This window comes from Nerophis lumbriciformis, linkage group LG20 (genome assembly GCF_033978685.3).
Source record: "Nerophis lumbriciformis linkage group LG20, RoL_Nlum_v2.1, whole genome shotgun sequence".
Lineage (NCBI taxonomy): Eukaryota > Metazoa > Chordata > Actinopteri > Syngnathiformes > Syngnathidae > Nerophis > Nerophis lumbriciformis.
The window spans coordinates 44,850,007-44,871,989 of NC_084567.2; the positions used below are offsets into that span (position 1 = coordinate 44,850,007).

The 21,983-nt window shown below is 37.5% G+C and overlaps 1 protein-coding gene across 2 annotated transcripts; it reads left to right on the top strand.

The window, feature by feature from the left end:
* Window positions 1–3,375: 3,375 nt before the first annotated feature.
* slc26a1 (solute carrier family 26 member 1) lies at window positions 3,376–18,644 on the top strand. 2 transcript variants are annotated; one of them, XM_061980938.2, is made up of 8 exons: window positions 3,376–3,613; window positions 12,042–12,465; window positions 12,526–12,717; window positions 14,355–14,601; window positions 14,672–14,903; window positions 15,454–15,637; window positions 15,700–15,987; window positions 16,989–18,644. In XM_061980938.2, exons 1-8 carry the CDS (start codon window positions 3,564–3,566, stop codon window positions 17,532–17,534), a joined length of 2,163 nt encoding a protein of 720 aa, XP_061836922.2. In that variant the 5' UTR covers window positions 3,376–3,563; the 3' UTR covers window positions 17,535–18,644. The 2 variants fall into 2 exon arrangements, with proteins under 2 accessions (XP_061836922.2, XP_061836923.2); XM_061980939.2 differs by lacking the exon at window positions 3,376–3,613 and adding an exon at window positions 6,780–6,819.
* The last annotated feature ends 3,339 nt before the right edge of the window (window positions 18,645–21,983 follow it).

Genomic DNA, 21,983 nt, shown 5'->3' on the forward strand with positions numbered 1-21,983 from the left:
GGAGCGTACCGAGACAAACTGTACCTATTCCAAAGGCTCGCTGCCTAGAAAAAAAAAGAATATAAAATGTTGGGATTGACTGACATGAGCTGTTAGCATGTACAAGTACAAGTACAAGTACAAGTACAAGTACAAGTACAAGTACAAGTACAAGTACAAGTGATGGTTTGTTCTTTCATCTCTCACTGGATGTCTTTGTTTTATTAGCAGGAAAGAATGTGTCACCTCTCTGAAAATAATACTCATCTTGTGACTAAAAGTAAACAAACATGTGACAAGCTTTGATTCAAACTTGGCGGTCTAAGTGAACACACCAAGGTGTCCCAGGTGATGTAAGACCCAAGATGCATTGCGTTTTCACGTCACACTTTCAAGCCTTATATCTAAACACAGTGGACAAAAATATTAAATATACTTACCGTAATTTCCGGACTATAAGCCGCTACTTTTTTCCCTCGTTCTGGTCCCTGCGGCTTATACAACGGTGTGGCTTTTCTACGGCTTACGGTAACCAGGGGCGCGCACTACCGAGGATGCGCGAGACCGAGGCAGACATCTGGCGCCAGGTAGCGAGAGCAAAACAAAGAGTAGGAGAGCGTCAGCGACAGTTTGCACAAAGGAAGTGTTCATGCAAACACCCTCAATATGGAAAACAAACGGAGAAGTGCATATGATGATGATGAAGAGGACGGCGTAACGGCTGACGAAGTCGGAGCCGTTGATTCCACTGACGAAGAGGAAGGTTTTGAGAGCGAGAACAAAATGGCTGACGACGCCATTTTGGACCTGTTCTTCTCCGACACCGACGAAGAGGATTTCGGTGGTTTTAGTACGCAGGTGGAAGACGATGACACAATGATTAAAGACTGACTTTTCACATACCGGTAGTAGGCTGGTTATTTTGATAACGTAAACGGCCGCGGGACTGCACTTTTACTGCCGTGTTACAGGCGAGCACTTTGTATTACTTTGCACCGTTGTATTATTTGTACTCTGCATGAATGCTGTTCGCCATGTCAAAGATGTGAAAGTTTGATTGAAAGATTGAAAGATTTATTGTTAATAAATGGGACGCTTTGCGTTCCCAAACAGTCATCTCTGTCCCGACAATCCCCTCCGTGGTAGCAGGAATCCCTATATACTACGGTAATTACACATCAAAACGCCTGTGGCTTATAGTCGGGTGCGGCTTATATATGGAGCAATCTGTATTTTCCACTAAATTTAGCTGGTGCGGCTTATAGTCAGGTGCGCCGTATAGTCCGGAAATTACGGTAATCATTTCTGCTCATTTTTAATGAATACTTAGGCCTACTATGCCACTGTTGGTCATGTCGCTGGTATTTAGAGTGCAAAGTGTTTCCTGAGGTGGTACTTGGTGAAAACAGCCTGAGAAACTATAAAAACTGACAAATAGTACAATGATTGAACAAATACTGAATCTATAATTGGCAAAACTGACAAAAAAGTGTTATTGACAAGTATTATATACTGATAAAACCTTAGATAATGATTATTGATATCAGATTGGGGTTTTTATTTCGAGCACTAATATATAGATGCATGTAGGACAAATGATACCAGACTCTGGTTTTCATAGAAAACAATAATACATGAATAAATTCAGGAAGACTGATATCAGACAATGTGGCATTTATTAAATAATAACACATTAATCAATTCAGGATACATCATTCGTCTTCCATAATAATCCATAATGTATATGTAGACTTTTTGTTATTGTTTACATTTGTGTCTTGTTTGAGTTCCTTGCTCGTATAGATTATTTTATTCCACATGTTAAAGGTGTTTAAATGTATGTTTATACATACATTAAATGTATGTTTATACATGCATTTAATGTATGTTTATACGGACATTAAATGTATGTTTATACAGACATTAATTGTATGTTTATACATACATTAATTTTATGTTTATGCATACATTATTGTATGTTTATACATACATTAATTGTATGTTTATACATACATTAAATTTATGTTTATACAGACATTAAATGTATGTTTATACATACATTAAATGTATGTTTATACAGACATTAAATGTATGTTTATACATACATTAAATGTATGTTTATACATACATTAAATGCATGTTTATACAAACATTAAATGTATGTTTATACAAACATTAAATGTATGTTTATACAGACATTAAATGTATGTTTATACAAACATTAAATGTATGTTTATACAAACATTAAATGTATGTTTATACATACATTAGATGTATGTTTATACATACATTAAATGCATGTTTATACAAACATTAAATTGATGTTTATACAAACATTAAATGTATGTTTATACATACATTAATTGTATGTTTATACAAACATTAAATGTATGTTTATACAGACATTAAATGTATGTTTATACATACATTAAATGTATGTTTATACAAACATTAAATGAATGTTTATACATACATTAAATGTATGTTTATACAGACATTAAATGTATGTTTATACATACATTAAATGTATGTTTATACAGACATTAAATGTATGTTTATACAGACATTAAATGTATGTTTATACAAACATTAAATGTATGTTTATACAGACATTAAATGTATGTTTATACAGACATTAATTCTATGTTTATACAAACATTAATTCTATGTTCATACAAACATTAAATGTATGTTTATACAAACATTAAATGTATGTTTATACAGACATTAATTGTATGTTTATACATACATTAGATGTATGTTTATACATACATTAAATGCATGTTTATACAAACATTAAATGTATATTTATACAAACATTAAATGTATGTTTATACAGACATTAATTCTATGTTTATACAAACATTAAATGTATGTTTATACAGACATTAATTCTATGTTTATACAAACATTAATTGTATGTTTATACAGACATTAATTGTATGTTTATACATACATTAAATGTATGTTTATACAAACATTAAATGTATGTTTATACAGACATTAGATGTATGTTTATACATACATTAAATGTATGTTTATACATACATTAAATGTATGTTTATACAGACATTAAATGCATGTTTATACAGACATTGCACACAAACAATGTCAGCCTATTGACAAAGAAAACACCTGCGCGCCGTCACCATGGTAACCATGGCCCTGCATCTGTGCACGCGCTCCATCCCGTTGCTCTCCCCTCCCCCTCTTGCTCGTCTCCAGACACGCCCATGGGAAGGAGGCGGGGCTGACAGCTCCCATCATGCTTTGCGGTCAGAAGCAGGAAGAAGAAGGCAGTGAAAAGCAGACTGAATGAAGATCAGAAGATGTGCTAGAAGATGAGCTAGAAGATGAGCTAGAAGATGTGCTAGAAGATGAGCTAGAAGATGTGCTAGAAGATGAGCTAGAAGATGAGCTAGAAGATGAGCTAGAAGATGAGCTAGAAGTTGTGCTAGAAGATGAGCTAGATGATGTGCTGGTGGAGCTAGAAGATGTGCTAGAAGATGAGCTAGAAGATGTGCTAGAGGAGCTAGAAGATGAGCTAGAAGATGTGCTGGAGGAGCTAGAAGATGAGCTAGAAGATGTGCTGGAGGAGCTATGGCCCCCGAAAAGCATCCACGCTCCTGTCGGGGTGAGCTCCTCTTTTTACTTCCTCTTCTAGGTTGCTAGAGCTTGAACACATGAACACATAGAGGTGGATTTAAAGAGACAGTACACCAATTTAAAGGGACAGTACACCAATTTAAAGAGACAGTACACCAATTTAAAGGGACAGTACACCAATTTAAAGGGACAGTACACAAATTTAAAGAGACAATACACCAATTTAAAGGCACAGTACACCAATTTAAAGAGACAGTGCACAAATTTAAAGGGACAGTACACCAATTTAAAGGGACAGTACACCAATTTAAAGGGACAGTACACCAATTTAAAGGGACAGTACACCAATTTAAAGGTACAGTACACCAATGATGGCTTAACAAAAGGTGACAATATGATTGAGGTTGTTGGTTATGTTCTAAATGAGCTTGATGAAAGCTGACTATATTTGATCACTCCTCATTCTGACAGGAAGTTCTCCTCCCTGTGACCAACAAGCACAAGATATTGGTCACTTTAAGCGGAAAAGTATGACTATAATGATGTGTGACTAATGTTATGTTGCACTGCACTGAGAGGAGGGAACAACCACAATGTGTTTGACATATATCAATAATGTCTTCATCAAATCACTCACAAAAAGCACATGTAAAATGTCAGTTAATGAATGACTGAGCGCGTTATATGAATCCTTACCACAAATGTATTCCCAGCCCCTTCCTGCTCCATCACTGATGACGACTCCATCCCCCGTGTGTCACACAGCGTTGGTCATTTATTGTATATTTATTTGAATGTAATCTATTCTTGTGTTGGATAGCATGCTGGCCAGAGATGTTTCAGGGAAGTTTGCAATATTTTCATTTTGATACATTTGTTAGTTTGCACTAAAAATATTAATGATTGAACAATTTAGATAGATAGATAGATCTTTATTGTCATTGCACAAGTACAACGAAACTTTGTTTTCAGCATAAACCCGTTCCAGATGAGACAAACAAACAGTGTACAGGGTTACAGAACAGGAACGCTGATGGGTCGCCATTTTAAGGCACTCCGTAAAAGATGGGAAAAAGGTAGAACGGTGGGGAAAAAGATGAGTAAAAAAATACAATCGAGACTGGGCTCCTAAGGGGGTCTAGTCTGGAGTGGGAAAAAACCTCCATGCCATGCACACATAGACATGTTGCATTTAATCACACCAAACTTGCAACAGAAGGGCGGGGAGTTGGGGCCTCTGAAGGCGACCGCTGCCATGAAGCGCTGCCATCCGACCATCACCCCGAGAAAGAAGCGGTGGTGAAGGCGTGGGGTGGGGGAGGGGTGTATATGCCCATTGTCTTGGGTGTGTCGATGTAATGTTTTTTATAGACTGAGGCCGATCTGCAAAAGTTCGACTCCAGGTGTCGTTGAGGAGGGAGGGAGGTCAAAAGCATCCATCATTGAGGTGTCCTCGGGGGTGTTTTTCAGAACAGCCTGGTCCTGTTGTTCACAGCGTCAAGGCCATTCGAGGGAGTCAAATCGTAGATTAGGATGTTTGTTTTCCGCGAGCAGACAAAAAGCACAATGACTTGTCTGTTCTATTTGTCCATGCTGGCTTCTCTCAAATTCAATTCAATTATCCTTTTCAGCAAGCTTCTCCATGATGTGATCCATCTTGCGATTCAGTTCAGAAATCGCCGCAGTCTGTGTTTCCGCAGCCCTGCCCAAACCATCCATTGCGACGAACAGCCTTTGGGCTCCTTGAGTGGCTGCCATCGTCTTACGAATTTAACGATACACCAGATCAATGCCCAGGCCAATCAGCAGGTGCCTCGCGATCACGGTTCCAAATAGGTAGATGTCTTCCACATCCTCGATGGAAAGGACTGAGAGGCACATGATTCTCCATTTATCCCAGGAATCTTTCATGTACCCCGCAGCAATGGTTCTATCAGCCAGGCTCCCCCGAACCTCTTTTCCTCGTCAAAAAGACTTTGTCAATTGCGTGGAAAGTCCAGCTGATCATATCCATGTCTGATGTTTAGATTTGAGGACAGCGCAAAGAAAGAGGCTTCAAAAAAGTTCAGACAAGACAAAAACGAAGAGAGCCAGCTGGGAAAAGAGGGAGCGGAGAAAAATGCGACCGCCCTCACCAGACACAAGACAGAAAATGTATTTCCCATAAAAGTGTTTTATTGCAAAACATCCATTAAATTCAATTAAAGTTTATTCAAAAAAGTTAAAAAGTCCATCCATCCATCCATTTTCTACCGCTTGTCCCTGTTAAAAATTGTTTGACAAAAATAAAGTGTTAACAAAAATTGTAGCGTGGTGGCCCTCAAAATCAAATTTGCTGAGGGCCACTCTCAAAATCAGTGACAGTGCAAAATTGTCAATCTAAAGAGAGATAATTTCATTTTGTTTTACAAAAAGGGGAAAAACTGCAACATTTATTAAAATGAGGTACTAAAGATTTTAGGATTTTTAAATGCATAAAACAAACGATTTTCCACAAAACTTATTATTGTGAGGGAAACATTTTATTTGAAAATGAATGAGCCACTCTTTCTTTAAAATAACATATTGAAAAAATATGATTATATTTACAGGTTTTTTTCTCAATTATTTATTTAAGATCTGTGCTTATCTCTTTATGGACACATGAAGTTGTTGCAGAGAAGACTTGAGATGATGCAAGGATGCACATTTCAGTTAGCATCACAATCTGCCCCAAAAGTCGCCACTGAAATCATTGAATAAAGAAAGTTTCATGTGCTGTCCAACTGCTTCTCTGTGAAATGAGCAGAGTCACTAAGTGTTTCAACGTGTACTAATCAATCTTGGTTTGACCATAATTACAAAGTGAAAGAGGATTTGACATTCCCAAAGTAGAATAGGTATTATCATGTGATGCTAACATGAGGCTATCCACACGTTGACAAACTACTTTGAATCGCTATTGAGCCAAACCTGAGAAATCATTTCATGGAAAAGGTGATTGCATCTGTTTGGGGGTGTCAATCACTTGACCTATTGACCCCTCAGGTGTGTGTAATCAAGCCTGTGTGCAGACAGCAAACATGCTTGATAAAAAACAAAACTTCACTGGGTTCACGTCAGGTGATGTTGATGCAAATGATGACAAATAAGCCCCGCCCACTATCAGACGCCGCGCTCCGATGAGTCTTCTTATCTGACTATAAGTGCACTTACTTCACTTGGAGAGTGCAGACTAAACCTCACATGTTGTAGGTGAGTACCAACACACAATCTAAATCTTGGTATTGTTTGCTGGAACAAAAGGGCTAAGTTTATGCAGGACTTGTGATTAGTTCATAATAATGTCTGACTTCTTCACACTGCCGTTAGACAAGAAGAAGCCAGTTGTCAAATGTAAACAGCTCATTAATATGTCTTGCACTTTACAACAAGACTCTCGCTTCTGGGTTAGAAAGGGAAACAAATAGTTTGGCAGATTGCAAAGTCCACAGTTTGTTAGCATTTTATTAATGGTTGACAGCATTATTATTTTTGCAGCAGTTAATTGATAAAGAATGCTAAGGCTTTTGTACAATCACTGGAAAAAAACAACTACTTAAATGTAATTAATAAATATAAATTCTATAATTAAATCCCACACAGATTTAGTTTTTTGGAAATATTTGGTTTAACTGTGCAAGTAGTAAAAAAGAAATAACTAAACATGTTTTCTCCTTTATCTGCTCTGTCATTGGGTACTGAATCAATATGCTGTAAACTGACATTTAACACACTTTTATTTGCATTTCAAATACAATATCGCCATTATTTAAAAAATACATTAGTAATATTAATAGAAAAATAAACATTGTATGTCCAAAAAGGAGTAATGTCTTTCTCCATTGTTGATCAACAATACAACACAATCATTCAAAGTCACACTTCAGTGGAAATTGGAAAAAAAGACATTTTTTCTCAGCACTGCTCGTCCACCACAGGATGAAAAGCAGCATTCAAGGTTGTTTCAGGGTTTGACGCGGTGATAAATCCTACTTGTGCCGACAAAAGATCATCAGGGTGTCTCCTCTAATGTTCAGCTATAAAGAAGGCTGGAGTTTAGCTGGAACCCACACAAAGCTTTTGCTTTTCATGGTCTGATCATTTGTGTCCTCTCGCTTTTAGTTGGAGAGGAGCACAGTATTTGTATTTTCTTCTAGCAGTCTAACTGATGGAAGACCTTTTGGAACAAGTAACCCTGCAAAGAAAAAGTATGTTGCGTAACACTCGCATATCATTAATTGACTACACTCTTGTGTTGAGAACAATTACCCTCTTTTAGTCTTTCATGTCTTCCTGCAACCAACCTTGTGACGCCATCATGTCTTAATATTTATCATATCCATTTTCTAATGCTTGTCCCTTTCGGGATTGTGGGGGTGGCTGGAGTCTATCCCAGCTGCACTCCTATATATATTTTCCGGTACCGATCAAAACTGAGCAATAATAAGCTATTATTTTCAAATGAGCTATCATATTGCCTCAATAGAGTGTGTAAGTACCTACTATGTACTATATATCGTATTGCCTCATAGTCATTAGAGTGTGTGAGTACCTACTATGTACTATATATGATATTGCCTCATTAGAGTGTGTGAGTACCTGCTATGTACTATATATAATATTGCCTCTTTAGAGTGTTTAAGTACCTACTATGTACTATATATGGTATTGCCTCATTAGAGTGTGTGAGTACCTACTATGTACTATATATAATATTGCCTCTTTAGAGTGTTTAAGTACCTACTATGTACTATATATGGTATTGCCTCATTAGAGTGTGTGAGTACCTACTATGACAGGTGTGTGGATCATTCCACATAAGGTATGAGGAATAATTACAAATGTAACAATGAGTCCTTTGATAAAAATGTATTGGAATATGTTAATATATAGATTGAAAATATAAATCACACTTCCTGTATTTAACTGGACAAAAATAGTATAATTAGGGTTGAGCAAACGTCTTTACAAGAGATTGAGTAATCAGTAAGTCAGTAAGATATGAAGTCAGCCATAAATAATATTCCAGTCTCGGCTAACCTTTCTGCCCTCTGACTAATTTTTACAGTTTTGAAGATTTGAAAGATCATTTTAGGTATAGCAACAGTATTGATGCTTTATATTCATCATACAGTAAATCCCTGCGAGTGATGCACGACACGGCCCACAGTATCAAATCCATATTGCATCAAATATTCTCTGGCATATGAATAATAATTGAACCATATCCAGACTGTTAAAGTACCGTATTTTTCGGACTATGAGTCACAGTTTTTTTCATAGTTTGGCCGGGCTCCAGTGCGACTTATATATGTTTTTTTCCTTTTTTATTATGCATTTTCGGCAGGTGCGACTTATACTCCGAAAAATACGGTATATATGTATGTCTAAAAAGGAAAGTAGTATGTGAGAATTAGGGTTGTCAAAAATAATGCGTTAACTCATTAATCACCCCAAAAATATTGTATTGTATGAACGCAGATGAACGGCGTAATGTATAGTGATGACTCACTACATGCATCACGACAATGTATAGTGATGACTCACTACATGCATCACGACAATGTATAGTGATGACTCACTACACATTTCACTTTAAAAATGAACTGGACTTAAATCAAAATGTTAGCAAGTTTTGAGCAAATATATAACATGATTCTGATGATAAAATTGCATTTGTGTCAAAACATTGTTGTCTTTTTTTAAAGTTAATTTAAATTATGCACCTAAGTAATTTACTGTGATTAATCGCAATTAATCAAAATGCAAAAGTGTGATAAATCTGATTTACAAAAATGTAATCGTTTGACAGCACTGGTAAGAAAACCAAAAAACTAACAGTAAAAAAACCTAGACAAGTTAAAATTTGTGCTGTCAAATGATTTTTTTTGTATCAAGGTAATCCTACTTTTGAATTTGGATTAATCATGATTAATCTGAGGTTATTACTCACTTGCATAATGTAAGAGTTGTACACAAATGCAATTTTATTGTCAGAATTTCAGAAAGGAATATTTCCTCAAATGTTTTACACGTCATTTATTTTGTTCAAAACTTAAAGGAGCATGTACAGTCATAATAAAGTATGTGATTCATCTGCATTTATACATCATTCATGCAATATTTTTTGTGATTTATCACAAGTTTTTTTGTTATTTTTACAGCCCTAATTGAAATACAAAAGTGTGTATTTCCTTTAGTGCAAAAAGTACTAACAACCAGTTCCTTTTAGTTCTAAAATGACAGTTGAGATACATATAACTGGAAAAACTGGTGTCTTTTGTAGAAATACTACTGGCAATATTTGCTCTTTTACTTGTTTTTTCTTCAATGAAAGCAATAAATGATTTGAATAAAGAAAAGACCTCTGCCATAAGGCACACACACACGGAGGAAAGAAAATAGAATATATAGACACAGAAGGCAGTACATTTTGGTATTTGTGCTTCAATGACTCAAAAGAAAAACACGTCTCCTCAGTTCAAAAGTTAACAGACAACAAACCAAGAAGACTTTACACACTCTGCAGATATCTTTTCTACTGATGCAGCCATGTTTGCTAATGAGTAATGCAATGTGTTGCATGTTCATGTTCAAAGTTTGGGTGCTGGTGAATGAAGCTCACAGTGAGTGTGATGCTAGATGACAAGAAAATGTGCTTGTTGCTGCTCTTTTTCTTCTTTGAAAACAAACATTGCTTTATGGACATACAGTATGAGCCTGAACAGTTTTGCATGTATTAAAACATGTGCAAACTACTAAGTTTGCACACTGATGATTGCGTCTCCTATAAATGTATTTTTTAATGCATTCTAAATAGTAAATAAGATCAAAAGTCTGCTTACAATGGAGCTTATGGAAGCTGCTCTATTCTGCCTATAAAGCCCTTAACTAAACATCCAAACACCTCCATTAAGGTTTTATATACATGCTGTAAGTATATATGTCATGTAGTAACATTCATAATAACATGTAATATATACATGATGTAAGTATATATGTCATGTAGTAACATTCATAATAACATGTAATATATACATGATGTAAGTATATATGTCATGTAGTAACATTCATAATAACATGTAATATATACATGATGTAAGTATATATGTCATGTAGTAACATTCATAATAACATGTAATATATACATGATGTAAGTATATATGTCATGTAGTAACATTCATAATAACATGTAATATATACATGATGTAAGTATATATGTCATGTAGTAACATTCATAATAACATGTAATATATACATGATGTAAGTATATATGTCATGTAGTAACATTCATAATAACATGTAATATATACATGATGTAAGTATATATGTCATGTAGTAACATTCATAATAACATGTAATATATACATGATGTAAGTATATATGTCATGTAGTAACATTCATAATAACATGTAATATATACATGATGTAAGTATATATGTCATGTAGTAACATTCATAATAACATGTAATATATACATGATGTAAGTATATATGTCATGTAGTAACATTAATAATAACATGTAATATATACATGATGTAAGTATATATGTCATGTAGTAACATTCATAATAACATGTAATATATACATGTAAAATAACAGAATAAAAATAAGAACCGAAGAAGAGTTTAAAATGATCAGTAAGAATCCGGATTTAAAAAAATGTGCCTTTAACCTTTTTTTTCTTTTATAAAAAATATATATTCTAAAATGTTCAATTATTATTACATTATTTTATATATACTGCATCCATCCATCCATCCATTTTCTTGTCCCTTATATATTGAATAATTATTTTAATCTGACAGTATGGCAGTTGACACTTTGTACTTTTACTGTCCTCTAATGTCTAAATGCTTAAACAATAGAGAGTATAGCCCTCACATTTCTGCAAATCTTATACTGACGATCATCATCACTGACTTTGATACAATGTCAAGTAGTCGGTGTACAACCGGCAACCTCCAGCCATTAAAAGTAAGTACAGTTTATTGCAGGTAATTGCTTCCACTAGTAGTATGTCATTTGGAATGTTTCTTAGCTGGAACGTCAAAACCTTCTAAATACATTTTTCAAAAAATCAAATCCATGTAGATTTGAAGAAAACACCTTTTAGTCACTTGTATACTCTTTGAAAGCAATATAGTAACGATGTCTGAGGCTAAGCCAATCAGTGACCACGTTCTGATTGGTTTGGGCTCCTTTATTGGCCAATACTACTGTAGTAATGATACCTTTAGTTCATTTAGGTATTTTTATGCTTGAACATGTGTCAATTAGGCCCAAAATGTTCTTTTTTAAAGAATGAAGCTAGGTGGTAAAGCCACAATATTTGTACTCCCCTACGTGAAAATGAGTCCAATCAATGTGACTTGTTAGTCTATCTGGATATATCTCTGCATTGTTTACTCTCTGTTGGTCCTCCTCTCCATCAGCTGCATCCTCTTCCTATCTGAGAGCATGGAGGAGGTCATCAAGCTCAAAGAAAGCCCGCCAGCTCTGTTGGAGCGGAGGGTCCGCCATCGGCAGCTGGCACTTTCTGTCCTCAAGTCCAAGCTGAAGCAGAGCGTGAGCTGCTCTGTTCCCAGAGTGCGCTCCACCTTGTCCGGGTTCTTCCCGGTGGTGGGCTGGCTGCCCAAGTACAGACTGAGGGAATATGTGTGGGGGGACGTCATGTCTGGTTTGATTGTGGGCATCATCTTGGTACCACAAGCTATCGCCTACTGCCTGCTGGCTGGAGTGGAGCCCATCTATGGCTTATACACCTCTTTTTACGCCAACATCATCTACTTCTTCATGGGCACATCCAGACATGTTTCTGTAGGCATCTTCAGCCTGATGAGCCTCATGGTTGGACAGGTGAGCAATTTCATCTCCTCGTTCTGTCGTATCTTGGGATTTATGACTGCATGTCTGCAGGTGGTTGACAAAGAGGTCTTTCTGGCTGGTTTTGATCTCAGTGAGGATCTTCTAGGCTTCAATGCTTCATTGAGGACCAACTTCAGTGGCCATGATGCTCATAGCGTGGAGCTAATGGGTGTGCAATGTGGGAAGGAGTGCTATGCTATTAGCATCGCAGCTGCTCTCACTTTCCTGGCTGGTATCTACCAGGTAAACACAAGCAATAGTGTCACAATGGGGGATGGCTACCAAACACTTGGCAGGAAAACTGCTGATGTTGCTCTATTGTTATTGTTGTTGTTGCTTGATGAAGGACAACATTCATTGAGACTACACTGACCTGATAAAGGACAACATTCATTGAGACTACACTGACCTGATAAAGGACAACATTCATTGAGACTACACTGACCTGATGAAGGACAACATTCATTGAGACTACACTGACCTGATGAAGGACAACATTCATTGAGACTACACTGACCTGATAAAGGACAACATTCATTGAGACTACACTGACCTGATGAAGGACAACATTCATTGAGACTACACTGACCTGATGAAGGACAACATTCATTGAGACTACACTGACCTGATAAAGGACAACATTCATTGAGACTACACTGACCTGATGAAGGACAACATTCATTGAGACTACACTGACCTGATGAAGGACAACATTCATTGAGACTACACTGACCTGATGAAGGACAACATTCATTGAGACTACACTGACCTGATGAAGGACAACATTCATTGAGACTACACTGACCTGATGAAGGACAACATTCATTATTACTACACTGACCTGATGAAGGACAACATTCATTGAGACTACACTGACCTGATGAAGGACAACATTCATTGAGACTACACTGACCTGATGAAGGACAACATTCATTGAGACTACACTGACCTGATGAAGGACAACATTCATTGAGACTACACTGACCTGATGAAGGACAACATTCATTGAGACTACACTGACCTGATGAAGGACAACATTCATTGAGACTACACTGACCTGATAAAGGACATTCATTGAGACTACACTGACCTGATAAAGGACAACATTCATTGATACTACACTGACCTGATAAAGGACAACATTCATTGATACTACACTGACCTGATAAAGGACAACATTCATTGAGACTACACTGACCTGATGAAGGACAACATTCATTGAGACTACACTGACCTGATAAAGGACAACATTCATTGAGACTACACTGACCTGATGAAGGACAACATTCATTGAGACTACACTGACCTGATAAAGGACAACATTCATTGATACTACACTGACCTGATAAAGGACAACATTCATTGAGACTACACTGACCTGATGAAGGACAACATTCATTGAGACTACACTGACCTGATGAAGGACAACATTCTTTGAGACTACCCTGACCTGATGAAGGACAACATTCATTGAGACTACACTGACCTGATGAAGGACAACATTCATTGAGACTACACTGACCTGATGAAGGACAACATTCATTGAGACTACACTGACCTGATAAAGGACAACATTCATTGATACTACACTGACCTGATAAAGGACAACATTCATTGAGACTACACTGACCTGATAAAGGACAACATTCATTGAGACTACACTGACCTGATGAAGGACAACATTCATTGAGACTACACTGACCTGATGAAGGACAACATTCATTGAGACTACACTGACATGATGAAGGACAACATTCATTGAGACTACACTGACCTGATGAAGGACAACATTCATTGAGACTACACTGACCTGATGAAGGACAACATCATAGACCAAGTGAACATTTATTACATTATACCTCAGTGCTCTTCCCCCACAGGTCATGATGGCCGTCTTTGGTCTAGGCTTCGTCTCCGTCTACCTTTCCGCTCCCATGCTGGATGGTTTCGCCACAGGAGCATCTTTCACCATCCTGACCGTGCAAGCCAAATATCTCCTCGGTCTGAAGATTCCTCGCCATCAGGGCTACGGCACCGTTCTCGTAACCTGGTTCAACATCTTTGCCAACATCCACAAGACCAACGTGTGCGACCTTGTCACCAGCGCCATCTGTATCGCCATACTAGGTCAACATGAGACCAGGCCGTAGTCCTGTAAACCAGGAGGTAACATATTTGTGTGTTTGGGCTCCTCCAGTAACAGGCAAGGAGATCCAGGAGCGCTACAAAGACCGCCTAAAGATTCCTCTGCCGACAGAACTGCTTGTGGTCGCCGGAGCCACGCTGGCCAGTCATTTTGGGAACCTCAACCATCTTTATGGCTCCAGTGTTTCAGGGCACATCCCCACCGGTTTCATCCCTCCTCAGGTGCCCAGCTTTGGTCTGATGCCCAGAGTGGCCCTGGACGCCATTCCTCTAGCTGTCATCAGGTACATCTTTCTGTCAATACCAAACTCTTTGTGATGTAGCAGCTGTCATTAGGATGAAATATGATGACAATACTAGAATGAGAGTGAATCATCCTGGCCTGCATGACCTCAGAGTTATTTGTGGACAGGCTGACAAATAAATATGAAATTATAATAGCAATAATAAATATGAGAAACATCACCAAATAAATGCATCCATAGGAAATAAAATGTAAAAATGCAAATATTTTGTCAAATACTTTTTAAAATCAGATGAAAAATGTAAAACGTCTTTTTAAAGTCTTAAAGTAAGTAGATGTTTACCTGCAAGGTGTTGTGGGAAACAAGAAGGTGCATTGTAGTAAACCCTTGAACAGATGTTCCTCCATGACATTCTGACCATACAATTGCATTATTGTCCAAATATTGGAGTCTTTTTACATTCATTTGGAAGTCATTGACTGTTGGCCACGACTCATCCAAATGTAAAAGTGTGAATCTTCCGGGTTTAAAAGTCGAATTTGAATGAGTTTTTTCTATGAGTCAACACAAATGTCATCTTATCTTTTAGCTTTGCCTTCACTGTGTCGCTCTCTGAGATGTTTGCCAAGAAGAATGGCTACACGGTGCGTCCCAACCAGGAGATGCTGGCCATCGGCTGCTGCAACATCATCCCCTCCTTCTTCCACTGCTTCACCACCAGTGCAGCTCTGGCCAAGACCATGGTCAAGGACTCCACAGGCTGTCAGACCCAGGTGGTGTTCCTGCACATCACACTGCTCTTGTGCACAATCAATGTGGCCTCCCCTCCCATCAGGTCTCCAGCCTCATCAGTGCTGTGGTGGTCCTGCTGGTCTTGCTCTTCTTCGCCCCGTACTTCCACGCCCTGCAGAAGTGCGTCCTGGCCTGCATCATCATCGTCAGCCTCCGTGGAGCGCTGCGCAAGTTCAAGGACGTCCCGTCTAAGTGGCGCGCCAGCAAGAACGATGCGGTGGTGTGGTTGGTCACCGTGTCGGCCACGGCTCTGATCAGCGTGGAGCTGGGCCTGCTGGTGGGAATCACCTTCTCCATGATGTGCATCATCTACAAGACCCAGAAACCCAAGGTGAGTCTTAGTCATCAGCAGGATGCTCCTTGTCATACCATTGCTGGATTATGTGTTGATTATTTGCTGGATGGAAACAACTTTCATTGACCAAAGTAGCGCTGCCTGTAATAAAGCTACTTTTTTTACAGAAAACATTTAACCTGTCATTCATTGTTTAATCATACAATTATATTTGTTTCTTTAGTTGTATCTTATTTTCTTCAGACATTTTGCAGTCTTATTTGCAAGTATTATAGTAGGCTTTGCATGCAGTTGCAATTCCAAGACATCAGACAGCAGCAGTGTAAGGATTACAGTGTGTTGCAATAGTCAGGAAGTAGTCTTTGCCATGAAGTTGAATGTGCCAGTCTTGTCTTTTGTTGAGCCTTACAAAGTTTCAATACTGTAAGTATTGTACTTGTACACACTTGTGTTTACCCATCTTAGTCGTAGTTTTCATTACTAAATTTAGAGGTGTTGAAATCGCCATGTAAAATCGCTAATTCTAATCAATAGCCATTCTATGGCATATCCAATGTATATTAGCATCAAGTTGGCACATTTACAACAGTGGACCCTTACTGTACTTTTGAGAGCCTTCTTCTTGCTTTGTGGGCATAGAAAATTGTCAAATTAACCTGAGACTGCTTGACTGCCTGTTTACCCACCAAGCGTTTGAACCGGTGCCGAGTTTGCAACTCGACGTGACATAATGTGCAACAAAAGGTATGGAAATATGACACCGTACCCAGTAGTACTGACCTCATTCAAAACTGAGGTCAGTATTTAAAAGAGCTTTTCAAAAGACTCGATTAGTTTGCAAGCATCACAGCTCTATGGTATGGCTTTGATAGCACTTCCTGTCCATAACCACACCTCATGTCAAACTTTGATAGCACTTCCTGTCCATAACCACACCGCATGTCAAACTTTGATAGCACTTCCTGTCCATAACCACACCTCATGTCAAACTTTGATAGCACTTCCTGTCCATAACCACACCTCATGTCAAACTTCAGGTGTCTCTCCTGGGCCGGGCCAATGACTCTGAACTTTACGAGGACGTGGAGGAGTACCAAAACCTGGTCCCGCCACTCCGCATCAGGATCTTCCGCTTCCAGGCTCCTCTCTACTACGCCAACAAGGACATCTTCTTGGCGTCCCTCTACAAGGCTGTCGGGGTGACGCCTTTCTTGGAGAAGACCAGGAGGAGGAAGGCGGAGAAGAAGGCCAAGAAGATGTCCACCACGCAGGCAAACGGGGACACCACCAACGGGGAGGTTGTAGTCGGACTCGTTCAGAGAGAACTTGACTTCCACACCATTATTTTGGATTGCTCCACCATTCCTTTCATAGACTCTGCCGGCATGGCTGCCTTTAAGGGGCTGCTCCAGGAGTTTGACCAGATTGGCGTCAGAGTGGTCCTTGCGGGCTGCAACACCTCGCTGGTGGACGCTCTGCAGAAGGGACAGTTTTTTGGCAAAGAGATGAAGAACATGCTGTTCCATTCTGTCCACCATGCCGTCCTGCAAACTAACTCAATGGTAGCAGACAACGTTGTGTAGAAGGAAGCTTTGCAGAGAACAAACTAGAAAGGTAGTCTGTAGAGCTCAGTGGGTCAATGATTAGTGCAGACTAACCTGTGGCCCTTCATCAGGGGCCAATGATTAGTGCAGGCTAACCTGTGGCAGGCCCTTCATCAGGGGCCAATGATTAGTGCAGGCTAACCTGTGGCCCTTCATCGGGGGTCCTCCAGCGGTCCAAGGGCCAGTATTGGTAACACATAATAACTTTTCTCCCCAATCATGACTTCCTTGTTCACAATTGTATCACAATCATCTTTAAGGAATTGGACTTATCAGCAAAACAATTAGCATGTTTGTCACATCAACAAACAGTTTGTCCATTCACACACACAAACAACACTGTTGGACCAAAGTCAAAGCAAAACAAGCAATGAATTCACTGAAATGAAATTGCTGAAATAATGGAGGTCTTTCATACCAAAGACCAGCGTACAACTCATACCGACTTTTTAGACTCGCTTCATCCTTTGTGTGCTGCCTAAGAGAGGCAATATTTCACACACTGATCATGCATTTCCACACTTGGGAAATGGATCACTGTAGCCTTCCTCAGAGGAAGAAGAGTATTAACAAAAGACACCTTCTCATGAAAGGAAAACATTGATTGACTTCCTGTACCCAATGATGAAAGAACATAGTCTTTACATTCTGTCTCTCAGTTGAACTGTGGACTCTTCATTTCCTTCTCAAGTTCAGGGGATCAACTCCTGTAGGAATATTCTAGTGCCACCAAGTAGAAGTTCTTATAAACACTCATTACACAATTAGCAGGGGATCAGTAGACAAGTACCACCAACTCATGTGTAGACGTTCTTATAAACATTGATTACACAATTAGCAGGGGATCAGTAGACAAGTACCACCAACTCATGTGTAGAAGTTCTTTTAAACAAACTACATTTGACACTTTTCAATCATGAGGTGATTGTGCAGACTTTGCTCAGTGTGTTAATAATTGCACTAATGCATGTGGCCAGAGTCCAGACTTGGTGATTTAACAGACACTAATAATTACCTCAGGCCTAAAAATCATTTCTTAGAACTAAGTGCATGATTATGTTGCTGAAATAAACACACTTTCAAACTCTCTACTTTGTACTAACTAATGCAACAATATTTATCCTAGATTTCCCCAAAACATAGAAAAACATCCCCTTAGGTTTTCACTAAGAGTAAAACAGCTTCTTTTGTACTGCAAAGTGAGTTGTTGTATTGATACTCTACTTACTTTTGTCTGATTGTCAGTTGTTGTATTAAAACTCTACTTACTTTTGTCTGATTGTCAGTTGTTGTTGTCATGTCTGTATTATCATGTTTTGTTTTAAGTCATGTTTTGTTTAGTTTCTGTCTTTTCACTCCCTTGTCTGGTCACCATAGCAACCATTAGTTTTCACCTGTCACGTCACGCACCTGTTTCACGTTTTGAGTCACGCACCTGCTTTCACTAATCATGTCCATAGTATTTAAGTTCATTCATTTTCTGTTGTTCGGCCTGACGACCTCACACCACATTTATGCTCTGTCCATTGTTTCATGGCCATGTTCACGCTGCTCCTTTTTTGTCCAAGCCAAGTAAGTTTTTGTTCCATGTTTATAATCTTTTTGTTTTTCATAGTTTATTCTCCGCCACTGTGCGTGCTTTTCATTTGTGCTTTTGCTATAGTCTTTTGGTTTCATAGTTTATTATCCGCCACTGTGCGCGCTTTCATTTATCCCTTTTTTTTTGATATATTAAAACCCGCCATGTACCTTAATTCCCGTCTCGCCCGTGCCAACTTTCCGTTGCATCCTGGAAAAGCAAACACCCCGGACCAAGTCATGACAGTTGTATTGATACTCTACTTACTTTTATCTGATTGTCAGTTGTTGTATTGATACTCTACTTACTTTTGTCTGATTGTCAGTTGTTGTATTGATGCTCTACTTACTTTTGTCTGATTGTGAGTTGTTGTATTGATACACAGTATTTACTTTTGTCTGATTGTGAGTTGTTGTATTGATACACAGTATTTACTTTTGTCTGATTGTGAGTTGTTGTATTGATACACAGTATTTACTTTTGTCTGATTGTGAGTTGTTGTATTGATACACAGTATTTACTTTTGTCTGATTGTGAGTTGTTGTATTGATACACAGTATTTACTTTTGTCTGATTGTGCAAACCCCACAATTTAACCAATCTGAGGAATGTCATCATTTCAAATTGTACTTTTTCTTCATTGTTGTATACATGAGTCAACTTTAACATCACATTGGAATTTAATCATTTCACTTTTTAGATTTACCTGCACTTGTCAAATGTTTTATATACATTTGTGTAAATGTCAATGTTGTATACATGTGTGTAAATATCAATGTTGTATACACGTGTGTAAATGTCAATGTTGTATACATGTGTGTAAGTGTCAATGTTGTATACATTTGTGTGAATGTCAATGTTGTATACATGTGTGTAAGTGTCAATGTTGTATACACGTGTAAGTGTCAATGTTGTGTACATGTGTAAGTGTCAATGTTGTATACATGTGTGTAAGTGTCAATGTTGTATACATGTGTGTAAGTGTCAATGTTGTATACATGTGTGTAAGTGTCAGTGTTGTATACATGTGTAAGTGTCAATGTTGTATACATGTGTAAGTGTCAATATTGTATACATGTGTAAGTGACAATGTTGTATACATGTGTGTAAATGTCAATGTTGTATACATGTGTGTAAGTGTCAATGTTGTATACATGTGTGTAAGTGTCAATGTTGTATACATGTGTAAGTGTCAATGTTGTATACATGTGTGTAAGTGTCAATGTTGTATACATGTGTGTAAGTGTCAATGTTGTATACATGTGTGTAAGTGTCAATGTTGTATGCATGTGTGTAAGTGTCAGTGTTGTATGCATGTGTGTGTCAATGTTGTATACATGTGTGTAAGTGTCAATGTTGTATGCATGTGTGTAAGTGTCAGTGTTGTATGCATGTGTGTAAGTGTCAATGTTGTATGCATGTGTGTAAGTGTCAATGTTGTATACATGTGTAAGTGTCAATGTTGTATACATGTGTGTAAGTGTCAGTGTTGTATACATGTGTGTAAGTGTCAGTGTTGTATACATGTGTGTAAGTGTCAGTGTTGTATACATGTGTAAGTGTCAATGTTGTATACATGTGTGTAAATGTCAGTGTTGTATACATGTGTGTAAGTGTCAATGTTGTATACGTGTGTAAGTGTCAGTGTTGTATACATATGTGTAAGTGTCAATGTTGTATACGTGTGTAAGTGTCAGTGTTGTATACATGTGTGTAAGTGTCAGTGTTGTATGGCTGACATGTGTTCATTTTTGGAATAACAGTTTTGTATTAGCACAACCTTATTGCTCCATACTTGAAATAAACTTCCTGTTTTCTAGTCCAACATTGTGTGTAAATAAACAAACATTGTGTGTAAATAAACAAACATTGTGTGTAAATAAACAAACATTGTGTGTAAATAAACAAACATTGTGTGTAAATAAACAAACATTGTGTGTAAATAAACAAACATTGTGTATAAATAAACAAACATTGTGTGAATGTGTTGAAAATAAAATCATTCTATGACCTAATTAGAGAGAAATAGACTATGATTATTGCCTCATGTTTGTCACTAAATAATACTTTATGACACGTATTGTATTCATCCTCATAATAATCACACATTTATTGATCCTCATAATAATCACACATGTATTGATCTTCATAATAATCACAAATGTATTCATCCTCATAATAATCACAAATGTATTCATCCTCATAATAATCACAAATGTATTCATCCTCATAATAATCACAAATGTTTTGATCCTCATAATAATCACAAATGTATTGATCCTCATAATAATCACACATGTATTGATCCTCATAATAATCACAAATGTTTTCATCCTCATAATAATTGCACATGTATTGATCCTCATAATAATCACAAATGTTTTCATCCTCATAATAATCACAAATGTTTTCATCCTCATAATAATCACACATGTATTGATCCTCATAATAATCACAAATGTATTGATCCTCATAATAATCACAAATGTTTTGATACTCATAATAATCACAAATGTTTTGATCCTCATAATAATCACAAATGTATTGATCCTCATAATAATCACACATGTATTGATCCTCATAATAATCACAAATGTTTTCATCCTCATAATAATTGCACATGTATTGATCCTCATAATAATCACAAATGTTTTGATACTCATAATAATCACAAATGTTTTGATACTCATAATAATCACAAATGTTTTGATCCTCATAATAATCACAAATGTTTTCATCCTCATAATAATCACAAATGTTTTCATCCTCATAATAATTGCACATGTATTGATCCTCATAATAATCACAAATGTTTTGATCCTCATAATAATCACACATGTATTGATCCT

Excerpts from the sequence above, each read along its gene's own strand:
- slc26a1 (XM_061980938.2), top strand. The coding sequence starts at position 3,564 with ATGTGCTGGAGGAGCTATGGCCCCCGAAAAGCATCCACGCTCCTGTCG. Across the intron at positions 12,718-14,354 it reads TCCTGGCTGGTATCTACCAG|GTCATGATGGCCGTCTTTGG; the intron begins GTAAACACAAGC and ends CTTCCCCCACAG. Across the intron at positions 14,602-14,671 it reads CATCTGTATCGCCATACTAG|TAACAGGCAAGGAGATCCAG; the intron begins GTCAACATGAGA and ends GGGCTCCTCCAG.